At 42.7% G+C, this 22,323-nt stretch overlaps 2 protein-coding genes across 5 annotated transcripts in view; one reads left to right on the top strand and one right to left on the bottom strand.

Annotated features, from left to right (window-relative positions):
- The first annotated feature begins 949 nt into the window (after positions 1-949).
- On the top strand, positions 950-8,867 carry rxrbb (retinoid x receptor, beta b). 3 transcript variants are annotated; one of them, XM_072394445.1, is made up of 12 exons: positions 950-1,121; positions 2,293-2,483; positions 2,624-2,777; positions 2,944-3,123; positions 3,509-3,562; positions 5,392-5,552; positions 5,737-5,866; positions 6,196-6,322; positions 6,426-6,467; positions 6,754-6,845; positions 6,937-7,042; positions 7,132-8,867. In XM_072394445.1, the coding sequence occupies exons 2-12, from the start codon at positions 2,346-2,348 to the stop codon at positions 7,277-7,279; spliced, it is 1,332 nt and encodes a 443-aa protein (XP_072250546.1). In that variant the 5' UTR covers positions 950-1,121; positions 2,293-2,345; the 3' UTR covers positions 7,280-8,867. The 3 variants fall into 3 exon arrangements, with proteins under 3 accessions (XP_072250546.1, XP_072250548.1, XP_072250547.1); XM_072394446.1 differs by lacking the exon at positions 950-1,121 and adding an exon at positions 1,184-1,353; XM_072394447.1 differs by lacking the exon at positions 3,509-3,562.
- Positions 8,868-9,026: 159 nt separating this feature from the next.
- fhod3b (formin homology 2 domain containing 3b) overlaps positions 9,027-22,323 on the bottom strand; it is an 87,952-nt gene continuing 74,655 nt past the window's right edge. Inside the window, exons 14-27 of one of the 2 annotated variants that reach the window (XM_072394443.1) lie at positions 21,935-21,985; positions 21,051-21,241; positions 20,132-20,653; positions 19,134-20,044; positions 17,796-17,954; positions 16,969-17,151; positions 16,384-16,503; positions 15,382-15,543; positions 15,033-15,223; positions 14,709-14,901; positions 13,198-13,221; positions 12,443-12,629; positions 11,442-11,603; positions 9,027-11,338 (exon numbers count right to left, since the gene is read on the bottom strand). In XM_072394443.1, coding sequence (XP_072250544.1) covers positions 11,256-11,338; positions 11,442-11,603; positions 12,443-12,629; positions 13,198-13,221; positions 14,709-14,901; positions 15,033-15,223; positions 15,382-15,543; positions 16,384-16,503; positions 16,969-17,151; positions 17,796-17,954; positions 19,134-20,044; positions 20,132-20,653; positions 21,051-21,241; positions 21,935-21,985 — 3,139 coding nt within the window. In that variant the 3' untranslated portion in view covers positions 9,027-11,255. The remainder of the gene's footprint in view (positions 11,339-11,441; positions 11,604-12,442; positions 12,630-13,197; positions 13,222-14,708; positions 14,902-15,032; positions 15,224-15,381; positions 15,544-16,383; positions 16,504-16,968; positions 17,152-17,795; positions 17,955-19,133; positions 20,045-20,131; positions 20,654-21,050; positions 21,242-21,934; positions 21,986-22,323) is intronic. The other variant, XM_072394444.1, reaches the window with a different exon arrangement.

Genomic DNA, 22,323 nt, shown 5'->3' with positions numbered 1-22,323 from the left:
GCTTATATGACAACAACTACACCTTTTATTATGCGTGAACAACTTTATGGAAATCTTCAGGCGAAATGGATGACATGTACTATGAACAGATTGCAATGTTAATTCAGTCTTCAAGCTCCTTAAGTGATGAGGTTGGATGAAAGTGACAACAAGCTTTTTGTGCTCACCAAATTATGGCAAAATATGTTTGCAGACCTAATACTTAACAAAAGTTTACCCACTACACACCTGAACAAGTTTCCACATTTTCAGATGCAACGCAAATGCTGTGAGAGAGAGATTACATCTGTGTTCGGTGGATACAAAAAACCCTCTTATTTTAAAACTCTTTGACACTGCAAGTGAGTGAGTTATTCTAAACTTTGGAAAGAAACACATCAGAAGTGTGTTAAAAAAAAAAAACGTGGAAAATTTCACTTAGCAAAATCAGTAGTGCAAGAGGGAGTTGTGCAATATATTCCTCTGGTCAAAGGCAAAAAAACATTCTTCTTCACGTAGGTGTGGCTGTCCCCAAAAGAAATTGCACAGATGACATATTGTGTCACAAGTAGGCTACCCACAGGCCACACATAATTTCTGTTTGAATTTATTGCTGTTTACTTCAGTATACCAACACCCAACAACGTTCAAATACTTGCATTAATCTAGTATGAACTGAGTTTGGGTTCGTTCACGTGTGCAGTGTATTTTTCTGCTAGGGGGTGTATCAGCGACTCTGTATATACCCCCTGATGTTCTGTGGACTATTTTAGGAATGACGTTTTCTTAATTATCACAAAAATGCATCTCTCTTTATATATATATCTATATCTGTATATAGATATAAATATATAGTGGACAGGTGAGTTTAGATTTAGGTGGTGCTTATTTTAATGCCAATATTCCACAGGATTAATCAAGCTGAACCTCATAGGTGTCATATGACAGTACTGTTATGGGTGGTCCCATGAGACATTTTGGCCTCAAGTGGAGAGTGGCACTGAGCCATCATGGCCTGTAAACAACAACAGCGTCAAACTCAAGTAAACTGGATCTGACTGTGATGCCTGTTGTCTTTCCCTCGTCCAGATTACAACAGTTAAAGTGAGGTGGTTTTCAACAATGCGTCGAGGGTGTGTCTGGTACGTAATTCTAACCTTCAAGCGACCATGAGCTAATTTGTCAACAACAGTTTCCTCGAGCTACCAGCCTGAGCCGCACACCAGGCTAATGCTAGCTACGTTAGCAACGCTAGTCGTCATTGAAGCTAACACGCTAACCTTAGCTAGCTGGAAAATATTACTGTAGTTAGGTTAAATCATTTTACTGGTTGGCTGACTCTTTAATATTAAGCGTTTTTAGATGCCAAAGAGGGTATGTGTACGTTTTCCGTAACTTCAGTAAACATGAAGGAAAGCCGTACGTGTGATAATCAAAGCTAATGTTAGCTAACAATGTCTGGCCACGGTCTTGCAAGCCGTCATGGGTTTTGCAGCCAGTTAGCAATTGGTAAAAACAACCAAGGACATTATTTATATTTAACGGCCTGTAATGTGATGCGTTAATGTTAACAGTATCTAAAACTTTCGTTTGAACATATGGTTGTCATCCAATGTTTACGTACTATCGTCTTTTACGGTGCAGCGTTAATGTAATTTCGCTGCGTATCTATAGCAACATTTAGCAGACGTTACGTTTAGTTACAGTTAACGTTACCGACTAGCATCATGGTAACAATTATGTTTTACGTACAGTAATAAAGTTTGAGCAACGATTCAATGCCACGAACTCAAACCCCCAAAAACATACAGTACGAGACTGTTTTGTTGTCGTTGAATTGTAAAATGTATGGGTTTAGGACTAGCCTTTACAAAACATCCTTGAGGTCCTCAACATATTTGTTCGTGAAATAATTATTTTAGTCTGGCTAAATGAACTTCTCGTCTGTGGCTATTTTCACACGTTCAGCTTTGTTAACTTCAGTTTTTGATGTATTAGATTAATACAGATGTAATAACTAGCCTCACTGTTATATGGCTGCCACTGTTATTTCTGCTGTTAATTTGATCTAGAAAATGTGAGGAAATCTGAAAAAAAAAAAAAAAATCCAGTCTCTGACAAGTTTGAACTGGTATGAATAGAGACATTTGGCAGGTTCAGCACCTAGACGGGTAATGTTAAAGTCTGGCTTTGTTTCAGCCCAACTTGCACCACCCTGTCAGAGCTAATTACTGCTGAGACAGACAGTTTGTTTCAATCTAGGTGTGTCAGTAATAATTTTTATAGCTAATAAAATCCTGTTTTGTCTTTCAGATTGATATCCTTCAGACAGGACATCATTCTCTTCAGTGGGTAGCTTCCAAGCCATGTCCTCACAGCCTAACAGCTCTGCCTCCAACAGCCCTACCAGCATCTTGGGTTCTCCTTTTTCAGTGATCAGTCCCTCTCTTAGCTCCCCTGTCGTCTCACCCTCTCTAGGATTTGGACCCATCAGCAGTAGTCAGGTAATTTGTAGCCATCATATCGTACGTATTGACTTCTGGTGCACATAGTTATTTAATTGTCAGATAAATCTCCCATCTCATCATCCATACCGTGAAACAATAGCGCTACCTAATTTTGATTGGTTTCACCATGTGTACAGATCTCCTCTTCAGCGCCCATATCAGGGATGCATTCAGTAAGCAGCTCAGAAGATATCAAACCTCCATTTGGCCTGAGGCCCATGCCAGCTCACAGCCCGGGAATAATGCTGTCTCAGAAACGACTGTGTGTGATCTGTGGTGACCGCTCCTCTGGTGAGTCCAACAACATCATTAGCAGACTTATTTTGTCAGCGTTTTCACCAAAAAAGGATCTCGTTCATTGTTGCTAGCTTGAACGCAGAATGTCTATCAGCCTTTGCAGTTTATTCAGTCTTGTGTTTGATCATCTTATAACTTATTTATCTGCGCAACTTTCCAGGCAAACACTACGGCGTGTACAGCTGCGAAGGTTGCAAAGGTTTCTTTAAGCGAACTGTGCGCAAAGACCTGAGCTACACCTGCAGGGATAACAAAGAGTGCCTGGTCGACAAACGTCAGCGCAATCGCTGCCAGTACTGCCGCTACCAGAAGTGCCTGGCCATGGGTATGAAGAGAGAAGGTATGCAAAAAAAGAAGCAACATACAGAAGTCTTAGGTTCATGTTAAGACCCAATCTGGCTTTTAAAAGGTAAAGGAACTTGGGTTGATGCAAGTTGTGCTACATGCAGCTATACCAAGGTGACATGTATGTGAGCTTTTTACGTCTAAGAGTTAAGTATGTAGTGTTAGAATTACTTAATGGACTAAATTATGCCAATTAACACAGTCAGTGAAGTAGTTATAGTAGTTTTGGATTTGCATGATATTTTTAAGTGAGAGTGGATGTTGGATAAGATAAGTCAGAGAGCAGAGACAGGTGTATTGGGGCCGGTTTATCTAACTAACCCCTCTCCATCTTTTTCCTTCACTCTCTTCAATTCTACCCTTTCTCCATCTTTCAATAGCAATCAAACATGTAAAGGGGATAAACGAAGATGGAAAAGATGAGGGATGGATGAGTACGTCATATGAATCTTAAAGTTACTGTACTTTAATGTCATTTAGACAACGAGTCTGTTGTGGTAGAAATGTAAAGTTGATGACATTTATGTGTGAATTTGTGCTCTAGAGTCGTGGAGAGTGAGGGTGCTAAACTGCTTTGTGATGATAGACTGCTTTGTCAGCCAGCGGTAGCTCTTTGCTGAGTGTGTGTAAAAGTATGGACGAACTTTGTGTATTGGCGGAACGTCAACACAGCTAAGATTGTGATGGCTCACATTTTAGTGAAGGCCACGGGGTTAGCTTGAGGCATCTTAAAGGCACACAGTATGCGCTGCGTGTCTTTCAGGTTTTACGAGACGATCCAAGCCGCTCTAAATTAAGTCCTGCGTTGAGACACACACACACACACACACACACGTCAGTGTACTCTGTTTCATCACCAGTTAATCACCTTTCTCGTGGCTGCAGTGTCTGATCTCCAGGTGATATTTACAGATGATGTGACACAGGGTCTGAATTTTTAAAGAGAATTCGGAATATAAGAATTTTTTTTTTTGTAAGTTTTGCTGCTTGTAAGTTGGCTCCTTAGTTGTTCACAAGGTGTTTTCTGATGATAGCACTAAAGGCTTTCATTTTAGTTGGGCTGGGGGAAAGAATGCACCTTTAACCCATTCAGACCCAAGGTTTAATTTCTAAAAGGATTTCTAAATTTCTAAAAAGCCTTTTATTTCTCAGACTATCATCATCATGAAATGAAAATGGGAGGTGAAACCTATGAAGCTATTAAAGCTTTAATTTGTTGACTTTATTGACCCTGGTGTTCATCAGCATTTCGAAATAATTCTTTGTGTGCTTTGAAAGGTAAAAGCACACATGTGTTGTCTGAATGGATTAACTGTCCGTTGATTCTGTGTAAACAGTGTACATTTTTCAATGTTCAACTTTGCATGCACATGTGTTCCTCCAAAATTTAGCAACATCCTCATGCACATAGCCTTAACCCGCCACCACACTCTTTTTCTGCATTACAAAGCGTCCGCTGAAACCACTTTCTGAGCCTCCGATTTACCCGATTAACGTCGGTCAGACCACAACTTTGGAAACTAAAGATTCAGCAGAAAGCGAGACGGTGTGCTGAAGCTCGCTACTGTTCATCTCCGTTTAAGTAGAATACGTTTCTCAAAACACTGAAAAATGTGTGGAGAATTTGGTCCAACACCTTTCAGGTCTAATTCTCACTGATAGAAACGTCGGTGTAGTGTGTGGGCAGGATTCAGGACCCGAGGAGAGCTCTCCCTTTTCTGCAGTGAGCACTCTGGAGGATTCCTTACCGTATTCCTCCGTGGGCTCACTCCTGACTTCTTTGCAAACGAGTCAGGAGCAGATGTTGCCGACGTTTGTGTCCTCGCATGCGGCCTCTCTGGGACAAACGTTCAGCGGCGCAGGTGTGAAAACAGCTTGCACCGCTTTAAACTCTGACCTCATCCCGTCCGAGGAACAGAGACTCGAGTCAAGTTCTCCCCGATTGATGATTTAGCTCCAGAACTCTGGGAGGACGGCTAATGTGCGTTTTTCTTTTTTAAATCTGACCATACCGTCGAATAAATATATACAGAAATGAAAAAGAAATACCTAACAGTTCATCTTCCCTTTTCTTGTCACATAAAGACAAATTTTAATGAAATTGTCAGGATTTTATTATTATTTTTTAATGGTAACCGACAACATTTTGTCACGACAGGACAGAATTTGAAATGAACATTCTCAGTGCAGCAGGACGGGAACCCCCTCCTGAACTCTTGGGTTTACATTTTCCCCCCGTTGTCGTGTGCTTCGTCTGTTGCAGCGGTCCAGGAGGAGCGTCAGAGGAACCGAGAGCGCGAGGGAGAGCTGGAGTTCACCGGCGGAGTGAACGACGAGATGCCCGTGGAAAAGATCTTGGAGGCAGAGATGGCCGTGGAGCAGAAGACTGAGCTTCACACCGACGGAGGCTCTGCGGGAAACTCTGTGAGTGGTGGAAACATTGCAGTCGGTAGATTCACTGTCAGCCATATTTCTCGCTTTCTGGTATACCGTTGTTAAAAATATGCTTTCAACTATAACATTGAAAAACTCTGGGTGGCATTTATTGTTGATCAGCTATCAGGAAGTCATGATTTTTAAAAAAAAATTCCTCTCTGTTTTGTTTCAGCCCCATGATACTGTTTCCAACATCTGCCAGACTGCAGACAAACAGCTGTTTGCTTTAGTGGAGTGGGCAAAGAGAATCCCTCATTTCTCCGAACTGCCTCTTGATGATCAGGTCATCCTTCTGCGTGCAGGTACCAACAACCGCCTGTAGACATAAATGACCTTTTCAGAGCACGTGACCGATGGAAGGCTCGGTTCAGCTGTGTTAAAGTGGGACCGAACTCTGCACTGATATAAAAGCAGACTCCTGGAAAAGCAACAAGGTCACGTGTTACTTTCAGTGTGATGCCGTCTCACACAGCCAGTTAACCAAAATGTAAATGCAACGTTGTAAATAACCCAGTGGTTTGGCCAAGTTGTATTTTATTTTAAACGACCTGCAGACGGCGTAGGAAAAGAATCTCATGACGTGATCACAAGTAACTTTCTCCCGTTTTCTCCGTTGTGTTCAACTCGTCAGGATGGAACGAGCTCCTGATCGCCTCGTTCTCCCATCGCTCCATCCCTTTGAAGGACGGAGTTCTTCTGGCGTCTGAGCTGCAGCGCGACAGTGCCCACACTGCCGGAGTTGGAGCCATTTTCGATAGGTACACCCATAGACAAAAAGTCTCCGGGTCACTCAAGCGGAAATTGCAACCTAACATAACGACTTGTTTTAACATTTTCCCCCCCGTGTGGTCTCTAATGCAGGGAGAGTGTGCAGAGCGTGGAAGTCGGCGCCATATTTGACAGGTATGTATTTATTTATTTATTATTATTATTTTTTCTTTCTTTCTTTTTTTCCCCCCTTGTCCTGTTCAGCATTATGGCAGCAGAATTGTAGTCTGAATACCTTTTGATGCCAAACAGATTTGCTTTGCCAAGGGAAGTTTTATAAATGTAAAGCTCCCCTTGATGCCCATTTATTTATTTCTGTTGACATGTAATAGAACTGACATTACAGTTTTGTAATATGAATGATTGTGAAGTTGGTTGCATTTCGTGTTGCAATTGAAACTAAAACTCTGTCATTATTCAGGGTTCTCACCGAACTCGTCAACAAAATGAGAGATATGCAAATGGACAAAACAGAGCTGGGCTGCCTCCGTGCCATCGTTCTGTTCAACCCAGGTACTTGACACTGCAGGAATTATTACTTTCTCAAAGTCTTGTATATTGTTGGCGATTTGAAATGATTTCTGCATTTCTTTTTCCCCGCCAGATGCTAAAGGGCTCTCTAACACAGGTGAGGTGGAGCTCCTCAGAGAAAAGGTCTATGCATCATTGGAAGCTTACTGCAAACAGAAGTATCCAGAGCAGCAGGGAAGGTAAAGGTTCTCAGCTGCTGCACACCGTCGCCTGCTTCTCTTTTGTTTGGCATCAACCAACATAAATCTCTTCTTCTGCATCCTCACAGATTTGCCAAACTCCTCCTTCGGCTGCCAGCACTGCGATCCATCGGCTTGAAGTGCTTGGAGCATCTCTTTTTCTTCAAGCTGATCGGTGACACACCTATTGACACTTTCCTCATGGAAATGCTTGAAGCTCCCCATCAGTTGTCTTAGATAGGAAACGCATACTGTGGTTTAGATAGCTGGAGTCTGGGAGGCGGGCGTGGGACTAGAGTGGCACTTTAAGTTCTTTTAAGATTCGTCAGTTTGTCTCACCGCTGTCTGCGTTACACTTTAGTGCAGCACAGATTTGCTCTTTAGACCAAACCCCCCAAGGCTTGGCATGACCTACAAGCTGGTGCTACGTGTTGTCATAACTTCATGAGTAACTATAATGAAACACAAGTATTTTTAAAGAAAAAAAAAAATGCAAACACCTATTTCTCTCACAGGAGCTATAATTTGGGTACTCATTTTTATATGAAATTTTTAAGATATCGAAACTTGAAGATTCAGTTGTTTCACCGACTAAACCCATCCCCGAAGCTTCTTTTTTCTTTAAATTGAAAAAAAAAGAAAGAAAGAAGGCAACCTGAATTATGAGCATGCATTAACGATGCAATTTTTTTTTCTTCATATATATATCTACACATGTGTATATATATATGTGTGTACACTTTAATTCAAGCCACATCTAAAAGTGCATTAGAGTAACGGTCCCTGGGAGCTGTGACCAACAGTAGCCCCGAGTTTACTTGCCAGAATGCAAAACCCCCCCGAGCTAGACGACAGATCCAAACTGTCCGACCCGACTCGTCTGTGTTGATTGTGGATCAGCTTTATATGTCTCATATATATTGTTAGTATCTCCTTATTTTCCATTAGAAAAAAAACAAACAAAAAACCCCAACTCTAATCACTTTTGTGGTTGATGATTAGACTGTACGGGGAAAAACATGTTTTAAACAAACACCTGACCTGAGCGGTCAAGAGTTTGCCTTTTGGTGCTATTTCTGAGATAATTCTGACATTTTATTGGTGCATTTGCACGACAAACCACAAAAAAAAACCTAAGAATATATGCAAAACAAAAAAACGAGAACTCCTTTGTTAATCTTTTGTCTAAAAAAAAAAAAAGAAGAAATGTAGCAATATAAAAAGTGTAAATCTGCATAGGCCTGTCGGTTATTCAGGGGTTTTCCAGAGGAAATCATGTCCAGTGGAAAGGGAATACTTCAATTTGTAATTTATCTATACAATTCTAAGGTACTGTGCAAAAAAAAATATTGTTCAGGGAAAATGTACATTGGTAAATATGAATTCTGATCAGGAAATGACAAATTATATAATTCTTAATATGTGCCCTTGTTTTTTTAGTTTTCAGCTAGTATGAAGCAGAATGTGTCTTGGGTTGCACTGGATTTGCTGAGACTGTTTCAGCTAAATTATATTTTTTGTGCTTTTTTTTTTTGTTTTTGTTTTGATGCTCAGTTGTATTTCCTACTATTCTGTCTTGTTTTGTAGGTAGCCGTCTTGTTCATCATCATGTTTCTGCAGTTTATTGAAAAGCAAACCGTAATCACGTTTAGATCCACAAACATCCCCCCCCCCCCCGTCTTTAAACGAGACCAAAACGAGGTCCGTGTGCGACGGCCACGTGGAAACACCAGATGAGCCGTGTTTTTGGCGACCTCTGAGCTCTTGAAAAATTAAGCGACTTGAAGCATGGGTTGTGTGGACTCAAACAAAAAAAAAAAATAAAGACTCCTAAGTTTTACTTGCTTTTTCTTGCTCCCAAAGTGTCACATGAAACAAGCCCCAGATGGAGAGGTGACTTTTTTTTTTTTTTTTTTTTTTTCCCTTTGTTCTTTTTTTGTGAAGAACCAACACGACTGAAAGACGATTAAAAGATGGTCGAAAAGTCTTTGAATTAGCCTTTTTATTGTATCTGTTACATAGTGTTTGCCGTGGGCATAGATGCGATGAAGCCTTGGTTGTACAGCACTGGTTTCTAAATGAAAGATATGGCACAGGCAGCAACGTGTTATCTGCTAATGTTAAATTAAAAGTAAAATGGTGAGTGCAATGAAATCAAAGGCTTCTAAGGGACACACGCTGGACTAGCTGGTAAATGTGATCACTGCACATTTCACTGCATTTTGTCACCTCTACAGTGTGAAGTATAAAGGTTGAACAAAAGTGCTCATGAACCCTACAGCTCCCTTTGCATCGAGCAGAAGTTTCTATTTCAACTTAAACCACGCATGGCTTCGTGTTCTTAAATATATTTAGAATAACACTGCTCTTAATCTATAATTCACTTTTCCTCCCACACGTGGAGCCAAAAGAAAAGCAAAGAAAATGAAGAAACTGTCGTGACACACAGCATTTCCCTGTATTGCTTTAAACATGTTGAGTCATCGATACAATCGGTGTACCTTCAGTTCTAAGTGGGATGCTACACATATTGAGTCTAAGGTGCTGAATCATTTGCAGTGAACGCTTAAAGAATGCAGTGCTGGTGTCATTTAATGGAGCTTCAGCGATGGAGTCACTTATTTCTCTTGAATGGCGTCACGATGAAACTCTGCCGAGCGAGCGATGCTAAAACCGAATGGATGGAGGAGGTTAGTTCAGTCGAGGTCTTCCCAAGTTGATCAGTGTGGGGAAAAAGGTCCCCCCCCCCCTCCGGTGATGCCTGCTGAGCTGCAAACAAACCAGGCCCATCTCTCTAGACCTCACAGCTAATGTGCATAACCGATCCCTAAGTCGTCATAAATACTGAAAAGCTGTCTTCATTGATCCAAAACACAAACATGGAAAGAAAAAAAGAAAAGAAAAAAAAAACTCTTTTCTGAGAAAATTTTAAAACACTGAAGATAAATCACAGCTCATGAATGGTCTCCACTGAAAGGCCGTCCCTCTCGCCGCCTCGCGGACCGCGCACCTGCAGCAACAATTTGTGATTACATGTCCCTGAAAACGTCTTAATAAATAAGTGTCTCTGCAAGGCACTCTGAAATGTGCAGCTCATAGTTTCCACAAAGCAAAACTCTGAAAGTTGCTCACCTGTGACCGCCGTGCCCGCCTTCCTCTTTGAGTGACAGTGGATCAGATCATGCAGCTGTCTGCATTTGCTGAGGCTAAACATCGTAAAAGTGATGAGCTTTGGTGTGGAACAAGCGGCGTCACCATTTAAACCTACAGTAACTGAACGCTACGCCTCCCTACCATCTTTTTTTGAGAATATCCACACGGTCAAATTGCTTCTTCGCCTGCAAACTAACGCACGTCTGCCTTGAATGTGTCAACGTTGATTAATCATGTAAAAACTGTGCTACTGTTGAATTGCTGGTTAATAGTCGAGTATATTTTTAGGTTACGATGTCGAGAGTGGTTCATCAGTGTCAAGGATCTCACAATTCATTGAAACCCGACGTTTACATCCAGTGCAATTGTTTCTTAATGGAGCACCTTCTTGAGCTAAAATGAAACACAAAAACTACCACAGTAGTAATATAATAGAATAATCCTCTGCACAAAGCCATCTATTCAATAGATGAAATGTCTCTCAGCTCAGTTTGCTACTAAAGCTGCAGGGCCGATGCTGAACCCCAGCAAACAGTCATTGGAAGGTTCAGGGTCTGCACCGCATGTCTGGCTCCTCTGGATCCAGTCATGGCTACGGGGGTTTAAGATAGAAGCACGTGCACTGCCTACTGTTTTGATGCCCCGGCCTAATACACATTAAAACCAAAAAAAAGAAAAAAAAAAAACAACCCAAACTTTGTGGACGCGTGTATGCAAAGTCACTGTTGGAGAATGACTGTAAGAAAGCCTTGCAAAAAGCAGATTGTCTCCGTTCATCCAGCAACAGCCAAGCTTAGTGGTTTGAATGCAGTGCTCTTTGTCTTGCCCGCCGGTTCATGGTTAAAATCGTGTTCAGACTTGTATCCTCTCTCTTTAGGAAGCACTTGTGCACAAGCCTACGGTACGTAAACCGAACACATAAAAGATGAGGTCAACTCATCACAGCTGGAGGTGGTTTAGTGCCAAGCCAGAGTGGAGTACGCAGGTTTCCAGTTTGGGTTTGGTGGGAGGCAGTGAAAGGGCCCACAGACGTTAACGTCCAGCAGGATCCGGATCCAGCTCACACCTGCATCTCTGAACTACTGGGCAAGCCCAGAGCGTTCGCCTCCTCCGTAGTCAGACCGTTCTTCAGTGTCCTCCTCACTGTGCAGTCGAGAAAGAGAGGGGAAACGCTGCGATAAGCGGAGGGTTTTTTTCACAAGCGCAACGTGCAAAACCAAACGACAGATAATACTTAAAAGCTAACATGATTTGCGGTTGGCTCGGGATCGCCTCCTCTCTCGAGGCTGCGCCCGCTGGCTGGGGCCCTGAGTGGCCGACCTAACGATCCTCTCCATGATCTCATCGGCTGTGTCATCTGTGCAGTTCACAGGGTCGTCACTGGCAGAAGACCAGGGGGCGGCGCGCCCTAAGAAAACAGGAGGCTGAAATGATTACAAAGACAACGGAAACATTGTGTTGCAGGGCAGATTAGAGACGGGGAGTCTCAAGTTAAGCTAATACGCAAAAATGGGAAGAAAAATAATTACAACGACCACTATCGTGGTTACGTCGATGATTTTAATGTTCCAGTTAAAGTGGAGGGTGGAGTCCACCGCATGACTGAACTGTAGAGATAGAATAGATTGTTGGGATCACTTTTGGAGCGAGTGATACAAAAATTCCAGCCAGCGCCATGTTCTCACCACCATGGTTTTGAAAGATGGACAGCTCTGGGCTGGGCTTCACACCGTGAAAGCGAGAACAGATAAAAGCTGAGCCACGTGCTTTCTTAATGTTCTGTTTGTAGTTTCTAGCTTTTATGGGAGCTAATTGATGGTGTAGGAATCCCTTTTCCACCAAAAGAACCTTAAATTGGCCTACCGGCTCCCTCTGATAAATGCAAGATTAACGTGATACTAAGCTGGAAATGACCTGCAACACACACCCAAGTGATCTTTGGTGCTGATGGAGTCACTGAAGTGTGTTCTTTACTGATGTTCCCTAACAACTGCCAGGATATCATCAAACTGATGTTGAGTCAGAAAAAAGTATGAGGAAATTGGAATTTTTCTTCATAGGACAGCTCTCGTGACAGAGTGGGGGATTCTGTTGATTCAGTTTTGCAGCCTGGATACAACTGGAGCACACGGCTCATGAGACGCTCCCGGAGCATCTCAGATCTCAGCACCCTGAATGCTGATACTGATATTAATGTGAGAAACCCTGCAAGGGGCTGTAACAGAACAGCACGTGTCTGAGACTGACCTCTGGTAATGCTGGCTCTGGTGCGAGTACGAAGGCCCGGCACCGTGGACGTCCCGCTCTCTCCTCCCTGCGAGTTACTTTTCAGAATGGCCTTCATGTTCTCGTGCTCTGCTGCATCTTCAGCGTACTGGATACCCTGAGGCTGGCTCTCCTGTGCGTCTGACGGGGCGCCGCCAAATTTACCACTCTGCGAAGGTTACAGGATTGCAGCGCATGAGATCGCATTAGCAGCAGGAGGCAGAGACACTCAGCTTCATGCTCCGGCAGTTTCAAGCTTTAAATATCAATCTTCTCAAGCAGGTTAATGTTAACTAGTGATACAGCACTTTCAGGGCTAAAATAAGAACAGTTAGTCATTTTGTAAGAATCCACACGTGTTTATGAGACAAACTTTTGGCATCCCCTCGTATTTGTGACTGTTTCTTGCAGCACTTCAGCATGCCTGGGTCAAGAATTGTGAGGTCCATTCATTTCTTCCTGGAGGCATCTGTAACTTCTCCGAGTTAGATTCACTCAACACTCCTGCCATCATCATGCAGCCACCTCTAATTTCGTCCTTTGTCACCAGAGATGAGCTCCCTCATTCATGTGTGGCCACACACGGAACCTCGTCAATCTCACAAACGACTCACCCTTTGTTAAGCCTCCTAAATACAATGGCTATTGTTTCCAATGACGTTTGTCACATGTGCGGAAATGTTAGTTCCCACTCAGAGGTCACACATGCACACGGTTGCACAGAAAAGTAATCCTACCTCACTATCATTGTCATCCTCGCTCTACAGAAGTGAAATAAAAAGGGTGGGGAAAAAAAAACAAAAAAAAACACCATGGGTGTGGGCACGTTATTCTAGATTTGCACTGTACGCTTTAAAAGAATAGTTCGTCCAATTGTTTTATAAAATCCCAAAAGCCGGACCCAGAAGAGCCAGTTAGCTCAGCGTCAGCCAAAACAGGAAGAAAGAATATCAGCCGTTGTTTAGGGTCTGCTCTGATCCACGAGCCAGTGGCTGCGACTGGAGAATTCTCTTTCTGAATAATTTGTTGTCTCCTGAAAAGGGTGATCGATGCCTCAGGAGCAGGAGACTGTGTCCGTTATCTTTTCAGAGACTAAACTGATGTCATTATACTGCATTCAGTGAATCTCGGTCACTTCACACGCTTGAACATGTCAGGATAATATCACTCACACTGATGACAACCAAACATGATATGATAGCAAAATATTTATCATTATTATTATTATTATAATGATTTTTTTTCTGAATCCGGTGATGGCGGTGAACACTTAAGTCTTAAAGGTAGAAGAGAAATAAGGATTATTAACAAACCTTCCTAACAAATTAAATCTATAATATAGTGACAAAGATGACAGAAATAAACAGTTACATGACAACAGGAGACCTTCAAGTGTCAGACTTGAATGTGCGTGGAGGCTTTCGGCACATCTGGTCCTTGGCTTCGTGGAACACTTTCTCACAGAGCGATTTATTCATATTAGATATTTCTTTTCTGTCACTATCGTCTCCTACAATCCCAAAGGGAGCTTTTTAAGTATTTGCATTTTGCTCCCTTTTTGCTAACCTACCCTAACTGTGTGTTGTATCACTTTGACAGAAAATGTAAGAGAGATATATACCACAGCAAAAAATGGGAAAAGAGAATTTTTGAAAATGCTGTCCAACCATTCCTTTAGAAATTGAAACGTGTGAGTTTTTCTCTACTTTTTGCCAGATATCGTGAATCTGTGCGTCAGCCGAAGAACAGAAGAGCATATTGGACTGAACACCCCTAAACGAGTGTGGCCCTTGTTATTTCTCCTTCAGGGACGTCCCAAGGTTTGAATTTTCACACAGTGATTGAATTAGGGTCCCTTTGAAGAAGGAGAGGCCCCTGCCTGGGCCCACTGAGGAGTCTGCTCTGAGCAGCCGACTCTCTAGGGTTCAAATGATTTTTAATCACACGGTGAGGTGTTTGCTCTGGCCTTTCTGAGTCTGCTGCAGCTACAGAATGGGATACACTCAAAACAACTCACTGATTGTTGTTACGGTAACCTATACATGGGAATACAGAGGAACTATGCTGATGTCATTAGAAATGTAAGCTGTGCCTGTCAGAAATGGCCACATTTGGTAATCTAACCAGATTAAGGATATAACCAGAGTCTAGGGATTGTTAATACAGCTTCATGGAACTGAGAATGTACAAACTAAACAAAGACCATGATTGGGAAATGAAGAAAGTGTATATGCTGAAGACCACTTACATCTGTTATCATTTTCCCCCTGGTCTTGTTCCTCTCTCTGTGGCTGGCCCTCTTCTGTTTCTGCTGCAGCACGCGCTCTCTTGTTGTGCGATACTCCAGGGCAAATTCACTCAGGATCTTGCTAAAGCGATGTATTCTGACCTCACGCACTGCATAAATCGGATGCCCCAGGAACAGCAAAAAGGCATGAAACCTGCAGATGTGTAGAAAAACACGACACGTCACCGCTCAGATGTTCGTTTGACAGAAGCAAAAGTCGAACCTTTGCTTCATCAGGTGTTCTGATGGCTACACAGCACGCGAACATGTAAACATGGCTCATACCTGTTGATAATTCTTCTATGTACAATTTTGAGAATTATAATCCTCTCTGCGCAGTCTTTGAGGAAGTCAGACAGTTTTTGTTTTAATGCCGGTTTCATCTCGTGTTTCGCGATGACTTTGAGGTGATCCCATGATGCTTTGCACCTTCGCTCCATCTGGGCCAGATTGTCTTGAAGCTGGTCAAAATCCACCTGAGAACAATATCAGACTGTTGAAGGCTCTCCTCAGCTGGCGGGGCATTAAACTTAAAAGGGATTCTTTTCTTAAGTGGAAAAAAACCCCAACAACACTGAAATAATCCTTTAAAGGTAACTAAAACAAATGTGGTGATGCTAATTGAGCTTCCAACCTTGGTCAGGCGGGTGATGGCTCCTATCTCAGAGTAGAGATCAGTGCTGTCTGGAAACTTCTCCACCACGATGGAGCAGGCGTGGTGCAGCAAGGACTGCTTGTGAACCGTGTCCTTCACCTCCGGGACTTTCTCCAAGTAACTCAACTCAAAGCCTTTTGCCTACAGATCCGTAAAAGCACAGGAACACACGGAGAACTTGGTCGGAAACAACTCAGTGAAATGATCAAATCCTAGAGCCCCTGCTTGAGCGGCAAATTGCAGTGAATTTCCTTTCTGGCACAGTCAGAAAAAGGGGCTCAATGGAGTGTGCTGAGCAGATATGTTGATCCATTAGACTGTGATTATCAGAAACCACGATCTACTTCAGGCCCGGCCGATAAATCTTCTCACCACAGCAAAGCTAAAAAAGCCAGAACGCATCATGAAAGACATAATCCTAACAGAATCTGCCTTGTTCTTCTGCCAGGTTTAAATGGCTTACTGCAAAATATAAATGCAGCCATTATTTACGGGAACTACTTGTTTTGATGTTGATGACTTATGTTTCCCTTTTGGATGTTTGGGTCTCATATCCCAGAGGTTCACTCAAATGTACAGACACACACACACACACACACACAAGGTCACAAGAAACACAGAAAACCTCTGTTACAAAAACACAGAGACGAGAGTTCACACACACACACACACATCCGGATGACCATGAACTTCCAGAAATTACACCACTTCCCTCCTATTTTACTCCTCAACAAAGAGCCAGACTCAACAGAAGCTGTGGCAGGTATTTCTACAGCAGGAGGACAGTCTGCTGCAGTCGGGCAGCACATTCTTTTACAACAACAGAGTCCAGTGTTGTCTGTGCCAAACGTAAGATTCTGTCAGGAGGGTTATAGGAAGTGAGGCCTTTGAGAAAATACAGGAAGTGAGTTGAAAGCATGGAAGGAGAAAAGACGAAAAAAGAGGAACGTATAAGCCAATCGTGTGTTGTGGTTTACTCACATTCGAGCCATTGAGGAAGTTACCAATGGCCAGCAGTGTGGTCAGGATGTGTCTGAGGGTCTTATTTTTCTCTAATTGGTCCATTCCTTCCTTCAGGTCCTGCAGTGGCTCTGCTACTTCCTAAAAGAGCGGGAAAAAAATGATAAAATAAATAAAAATCACATTTTTGCTTATATGGTTATATTTTAGTAAGTTCACTGATAGAGAAATGCACAAATATTGGGAACTGGTGCTGCCGGTTGCTTATTGTGGCTCCAGAGTCCGATAGCCACAGAAAGGCCTGGGACTATAAGTTTAGCCAGTTGCGCATGACTGAGGCTAGCAGCATAACACAGCAGCTGCTGAGATTTAGAGTTCATTTCGGTTGGTGCTTGGCTCAGTTTGTTTCCTGTCTGGCTGTCACTTTATATTTACTAGAGCATATATATATATATACCGTCAATCTTCAGATATAAGAAGTGGGAGAAACCAAAGGAGTGTACTTCCAAAAATGTTAAAGAAACAAAAAAAAAAGAAAGAAGAAAAGTACTTATGTAACTGCTCAAAGTGCGATGTGCGATTAGAAGGAACAGGAATGTGTCTGACCTTCTCAATAAGCTCATAGTCCATCTTGAACGCCCACAGCTGCAGGCGAGCAGACAGCTCTGTGATGGAGGAGAGGGTGAGCAGGAACTGCTCGGCACTGCCCAGAGGAATGTCAGGGTTGACCAGCTGAGCCTCCTGGATCCTCTGCTTCTCTTCCTCTGTAGGGATCATCGTGAGAATTTTCTAAGAGAAAGGAGAGATTAGGGAAGGTTAAAACAAACAAATAAATAAATAAAAACTGTCCCAGAGGGATCGTACATCAAACATATTGAGTCATTTCTTTCTGTGCAGAATCTTTACATGATATGTCAAGCAGTAGATCCCAGAGGAGATACTGGAAACCTATTGACTGGGATATTTCTAGCTCTGTTTATCTAAGTTGTTTCAAGGTATCCCACAAATTTCTGTGACACCTGAACTTTCAACCTCGGTTTTGTTTTCGCACTGAAAATACCTCGAGAGAGGGGGAAAAAAAAAAAAAAAGAAGAGGAATACTTCTCTCAGCTTAAAAATAAACTCAGGTAGAAGCTTTGAAAAGTTCAGGTTATATAATGAAGGAATGCAGCATTTACTGCCGCTTGCAAATGTCGAGTCTTTTAGATGTTCACCTTTTTTAGGTTTCTAGGTTTTTAAAGCGAGCTGAAAATAACCTTTAATATCAACATCATTAATTACAAGAAAACAGCTCGGAAATGTCAAAGTAATCTGATCTTCATCTCTCATTTGACAGTGAGTTTGAATGAATCTTCTTTGAGAGACGGGCAGCAGATAGCTCTGCGGTACTATTTTAGATGCGTCTTAAGAGAAAATCCTTTTAAAAAGCTTACCTCAATGCCTTCCTTGTTTAGTGCATACTCATCAAAGTTGAGAATAGCTGTCTTGATTGTGCGGGGAGGAGGTAAGACAGTTAATCCGATGTTTATAGCGTTGCTTCGCTTCGAATCCAGGACGATGATTTCTTGTCGTTTGCCATCAACTGCTGCTTTCTATGAGATGCAAAATAACATCAGCGGGTGAGATTATATATGTGCTGGAGGCAGTTTTCCATGGTTCAAAGATGTAAGAAAAAAACAAAAAAACATTTCCAGTCTTCTTGTTTGCTGATATTATGATTTAGAAAGTGTATTGGTATTAAACTACATGAGCTTAAAAGGTGTGAATGGCATTTATAGATGGCACATTCATCTCAGTAATTTACCAAAATACTGGCTGACAATGTGACTGGATTATGTCTAGACTTTTCCAGGAACCTTGGCTCTTAGATGTTTTTAACAAAACAATGTGGCTCTTTTCATGAGAGACTGGTGATGCCTCGATGCTCCACAGATAACTAACGTCAACACAGCGCCACAACCGTCTATACCGGCTACTGAGAAAATGCCACCCCAACATTGGGATACTACTCTTTTTTTCATGTTATGTATAATGTCTGTGCTGTGATCGTTTGCTCTGGACTGGTGGTGAATCGGTTTCCCCTGTGGTAATGAGTAAAGCTTCTTATCCCTCAGTCTGCAGAGATTTGGGAGAGAAGGAATATCGCAGCATGCTAAAGATCCAGAGCACGCGACAAAAACTAGTAGGAAATGATGACTTAATCAAGTATGCCACTGGATTTTAATCCAATCGAGCACCTTTGATGGGCATGTTGGAGCAACAGACTCCCTCTGACAAAGAAAAAAACAGCATACCATATTTCCAGAAATGTGTACAACTCAATGTTACATGCTCATCGAGTCTGTCATCCAACACATAAAGTATTGCAGAAATAAAAAAATATGAATCCTGTAACATCGTTTTGACTTTTGGTGCAGTTCCAGCTGTTCGAACTGTATTCTGAAAAAACTAAATCTAAACCATTTCAAATTGACTTTCGTTACAGCAAACACCTTCCTGTTTATCGCTGAAGTAATGAAATTGTTGAAGGCTGACCCAATTTAGAATCATGTAACATTAAAGTAACAATGGATAGAGGTGTCACTGCTTCTGTTTTATTCTGTAAAGAAATGCATTTCCACCTTAAGTTGATACTGAAAAGGCACCAACAAGGGCACCAAACATCACTAGAATACAGAAACTAAAGTTTCTGTGGCCCCCACATGCACCATACCCCCTAATTTGCAAATGAAACCTGCGCCCCTGGTTGCCGGAGTACATCTGCTAGTTACCTTTGTGACAGGCAGCTCCTTGGATTTGGACTCAAACAGCTGCTCCAGTTTGGATGTGTCCACTTTAATTGGCTCCAGTTTGGACCACAGGGACTCCTTGCAGAATTTATGACTCTTACACTGCCAATCCACAGGCCGCACCTCGTTCCAGAAGAGGCGGATGGTCTTCTTCTTTTTCTGGAATAGAGGCACTTCCCCTCGATTTAGCTGAGGGGAGGGCGGCGGAAAAGGAGCCATGAACGGAGGAGGTGGGGGCATCATTTTGCCAAGAATGGGAGGAGGCGGGGGGCAACCAAACAGGGGTGGGGGTGGTGGGAGGGCAGGGCTGCTAGGCAGAGGGGGAATGGGTGGTATCAGGTCACGTGACCCCACCACATTGTCCGTATCTAAAATGTCCACATCATCATCTTCTTTAAGGTCGGTAAAGTCCATCTCTTTGATCCGCAGCTCCCTGGGTGCGGCCATCAGCTGATCCCAGATGTGGTCAGACTCTTTCTTCGGGGGTAAACCAGACAAGGCAGCAGTTGATGATTTGTCAGTTTGCTGCTGCTGCTCTCTAAAGGCCTCCATCTCAAGTGGGGATGTCAAACCCTTGACTAAATCTCCAAACTTCTCCGCCACTGCTCGGACACTGCCCTGGTTGTCCAGGTGTCCCATCTCCATTTTTTTCACATTTTCTTCCCGGGCCTGCCTGTTTGCCTCCAGAGTGGAGATCCTGCTGGCCAAACTGGCCACAGAGTCACTCATTTCTGTCTCCTTCTCACACTTAGATTTTTCCTTCTCTGCTTCTTCTACACTCTCATCAAGCTCTTCTGACGTCTTCTGAGCGTAAAGCATGTCCAACATGAAACGCTTACTATTGAGGATTTTCTTGCTCTGGTCGTTCACATCTGCCTCTTTAGTCCAGTGGCCTGTTGATATCAGAAAACAAATTTGAAATTGAAAGCAACACAGGCAGTTGTTCACAAAACAAGTGAATTAAACCAGCGTTAATGTACCTGCTTCAACGTCACTGGTGAGTTTCTCCTCCCGCTCTTCTCTCTCCAGAGTGCTACTGGTGGACGAGATGCTGGAGGCAGAGCAGTTGTCCTTTTCATTCACCTCCTCATTCTGTCTCTCCTTTTCACTCAACAACACACCGTCTTCTACATCCCTTTCTGTCGGCTGCACTTTCTCAGATTCCTCCTCTAGCTCCACTCCCACATCTGGCTCCTCCACCTCTGTCTCCTCAACTGCTGCCTTATCCATTATCTGCTCCTGCTCCTGCTCCTTAAGCTTCTGCTCCTGCGTCTCTTCTTTCTCCTTTTCCGACTGTGCATCCGACCCATGCTCCGCTGCTACATTCTCATCAGACTGAATCTCCGCAATACCCTCCGTCCCTTCGGGTTGGTCTGTCTCAGTGTGCTGCTCGTCTGGTTCAGAGGGAGGCTCCTGGGAAGCTTCTGAAGCCGGTAACTCTGGTGCTGGACTTTTGGTTCTGGCCAGTGGGATAAGGTGCGGATCTGAAACGTGTTCCGTTTCTGGGAAAAAAAAGAAAACAAAGAAGTTCCTTTAAATATGTCACCATTCTGACTGATACACAAATCCGCTTTTCAATCCTGTCTTTGCGAGTCACTAAAGAAATCCCTTTTAAAAATATAAATTAGGGTAATATTAAAGGAATAAATCTTTTCTGATTACCACCAATTATTTTGGTCACTGAAACTGTTAAATCAAATCCTCACTGAGCCAATTCCACACTTGATATCCTACAATATCCCTCAACTTTTTAATTTCAAGATTTTGATCTGTTTAAGCTTTTTCGAGTTATTCTGAATAATAACGCTCAGTAGCGTGGGACAGGTGAGCCGACTGCTGGTAACGTCTCTTCCAGCTCTCGGGCACTACAGATAAATAAAAACAGGGAAACACTTTTACCCAGAACGTCGTTTGCAGTGGTGACGGCATCTTCCTGCGAGATGATGGATGAGGGTGTGGCGCAGCGGGATGCCGATCGGCTGGCGGGCGTTGGACTCAAACACAACGTGATCTCCGTCCGGCCTCTTGTCGGCACTCTGGGCCGCTCTCGCTCAAACTCCTCCGCAGCAAGCCGCTCCACCGCCTTGTACCTGCCAAGGCGAAACAGAATAGTTGTTGTAGAGTTCCTCTGCCATGTATGAAAGTTGGTAATGTTTGGCTGGATGATTAAATGAGTGTACAGTGTGGTTATGTCTTCAGTTAGAGACATTTTTTAACGTGTACCAACTTTTTCAGAGAAAATGAAAAATTTCAAGCTTTAGAAAAAAGTGCATTTTAGAAGTATGAGTGCCTTACATAACATTGATTCTATCAGTGCATATTAGCCTCTTATTTTGTCTCATTCCAGGATAATTATGGAAAATGGAACTATAATCCCATTACTCAGAGATTCAGATTATGACAGATAATGTCCCTCCTTTTTGTTAAATTTGTCAAAGTGCTGTATAACATTTTTGGCTTCTTGGTACCGATCTCAGCTCACATACTCTCTCACATTATTTGACTTGCGTGTGCATGTTCACAGAGTAAAGGTCTGAACAAAATAATGACAATGAATGAGCAGAGGTAGATGACTGAACCACACAAGTTCCATAAGACACTGGGGTCTGACACATATAGCGTTTATTTTGAATGAGTACATTTCTGACTTGCACAGTATGATTCAGCTTCAAGCAGCTCATTTTACACCTACTGTTCATTTCAGAAAAGGATATCAGAACATTTACACATCTATCTTAGGTGCAGCTGCGTTATTGTGAATCCCTGAAACAAAGTCAACTCACCTTTCCTCTCTGGCTTGTCTTGCTTCTTCAAGCTTGTCAACATAATCTCGACTGAGCCAGAACGACAGAGACAGAGAGAGAAGACCACGAATGAGACAATTTAGGACCTGTATTTATATTATATATACAGCTGGAGATTTTCTTTTAAATCTGTAAATTGTGATATGATCAGTGCAAGCATAATAGGGTCATCATGCAAGGTTATGACATGAAATGTGAGCAGAACATATGCGTTCTGCAGAGCCCATGATTCAGTGAACGGAATGATCCTCAAAGAAAGCCCAGCTCCTCTCACACTCTTATGACTGAAGCCGCTTGTTCAGCTGCCAGCGGTATAGAGCAAAGACATTGTGTACCCTCCATGACACTGAAGTCATGCAGTGTTTTGT

The sequence above is a fragment of the Leuresthes tenuis genome, unplaced genomic scaffold (genome assembly GCF_036924035.1).
Source record: "Leuresthes tenuis unplaced genomic scaffold, fLeuTen1.0.hap1 SCAF_10, whole genome shotgun sequence".
Taxonomy (NCBI): domain Eukaryota; kingdom Metazoa; phylum Chordata; class Actinopteri; order Atheriniformes; family Atherinopsidae; genus Leuresthes; species Leuresthes tenuis.
This window is presented reverse-complemented; position numbering and strand designations above follow the sequence as displayed.

What these genes read in the sequence shown, in the direction of transcription:
- rxrbb (XM_072394445.1), top strand. Translation starts at nt 2,346, where the DNA reads ATGTCCTCACAGCCTAACAGCTCTGCCTCCAACAGCCCTACCAGCATC. An exon ending in GACCCATCAGCAGTAGTCAG is followed by an intron (nt 2,484 to 2,623) that starts GTAATTTGTAGC and finishes CCATGTGTACAG; the next exon opens with ATCTCCTCTTCAGCGCCCAT. An exon ending in CTGTGGTGACCGCTCCTCTG is followed by an intron (nt 2,778 to 2,943) that starts GTGAGTCCAACA and finishes GCAACTTTCCAG; the next exon opens with GCAAACACTACGGCGTGTAC.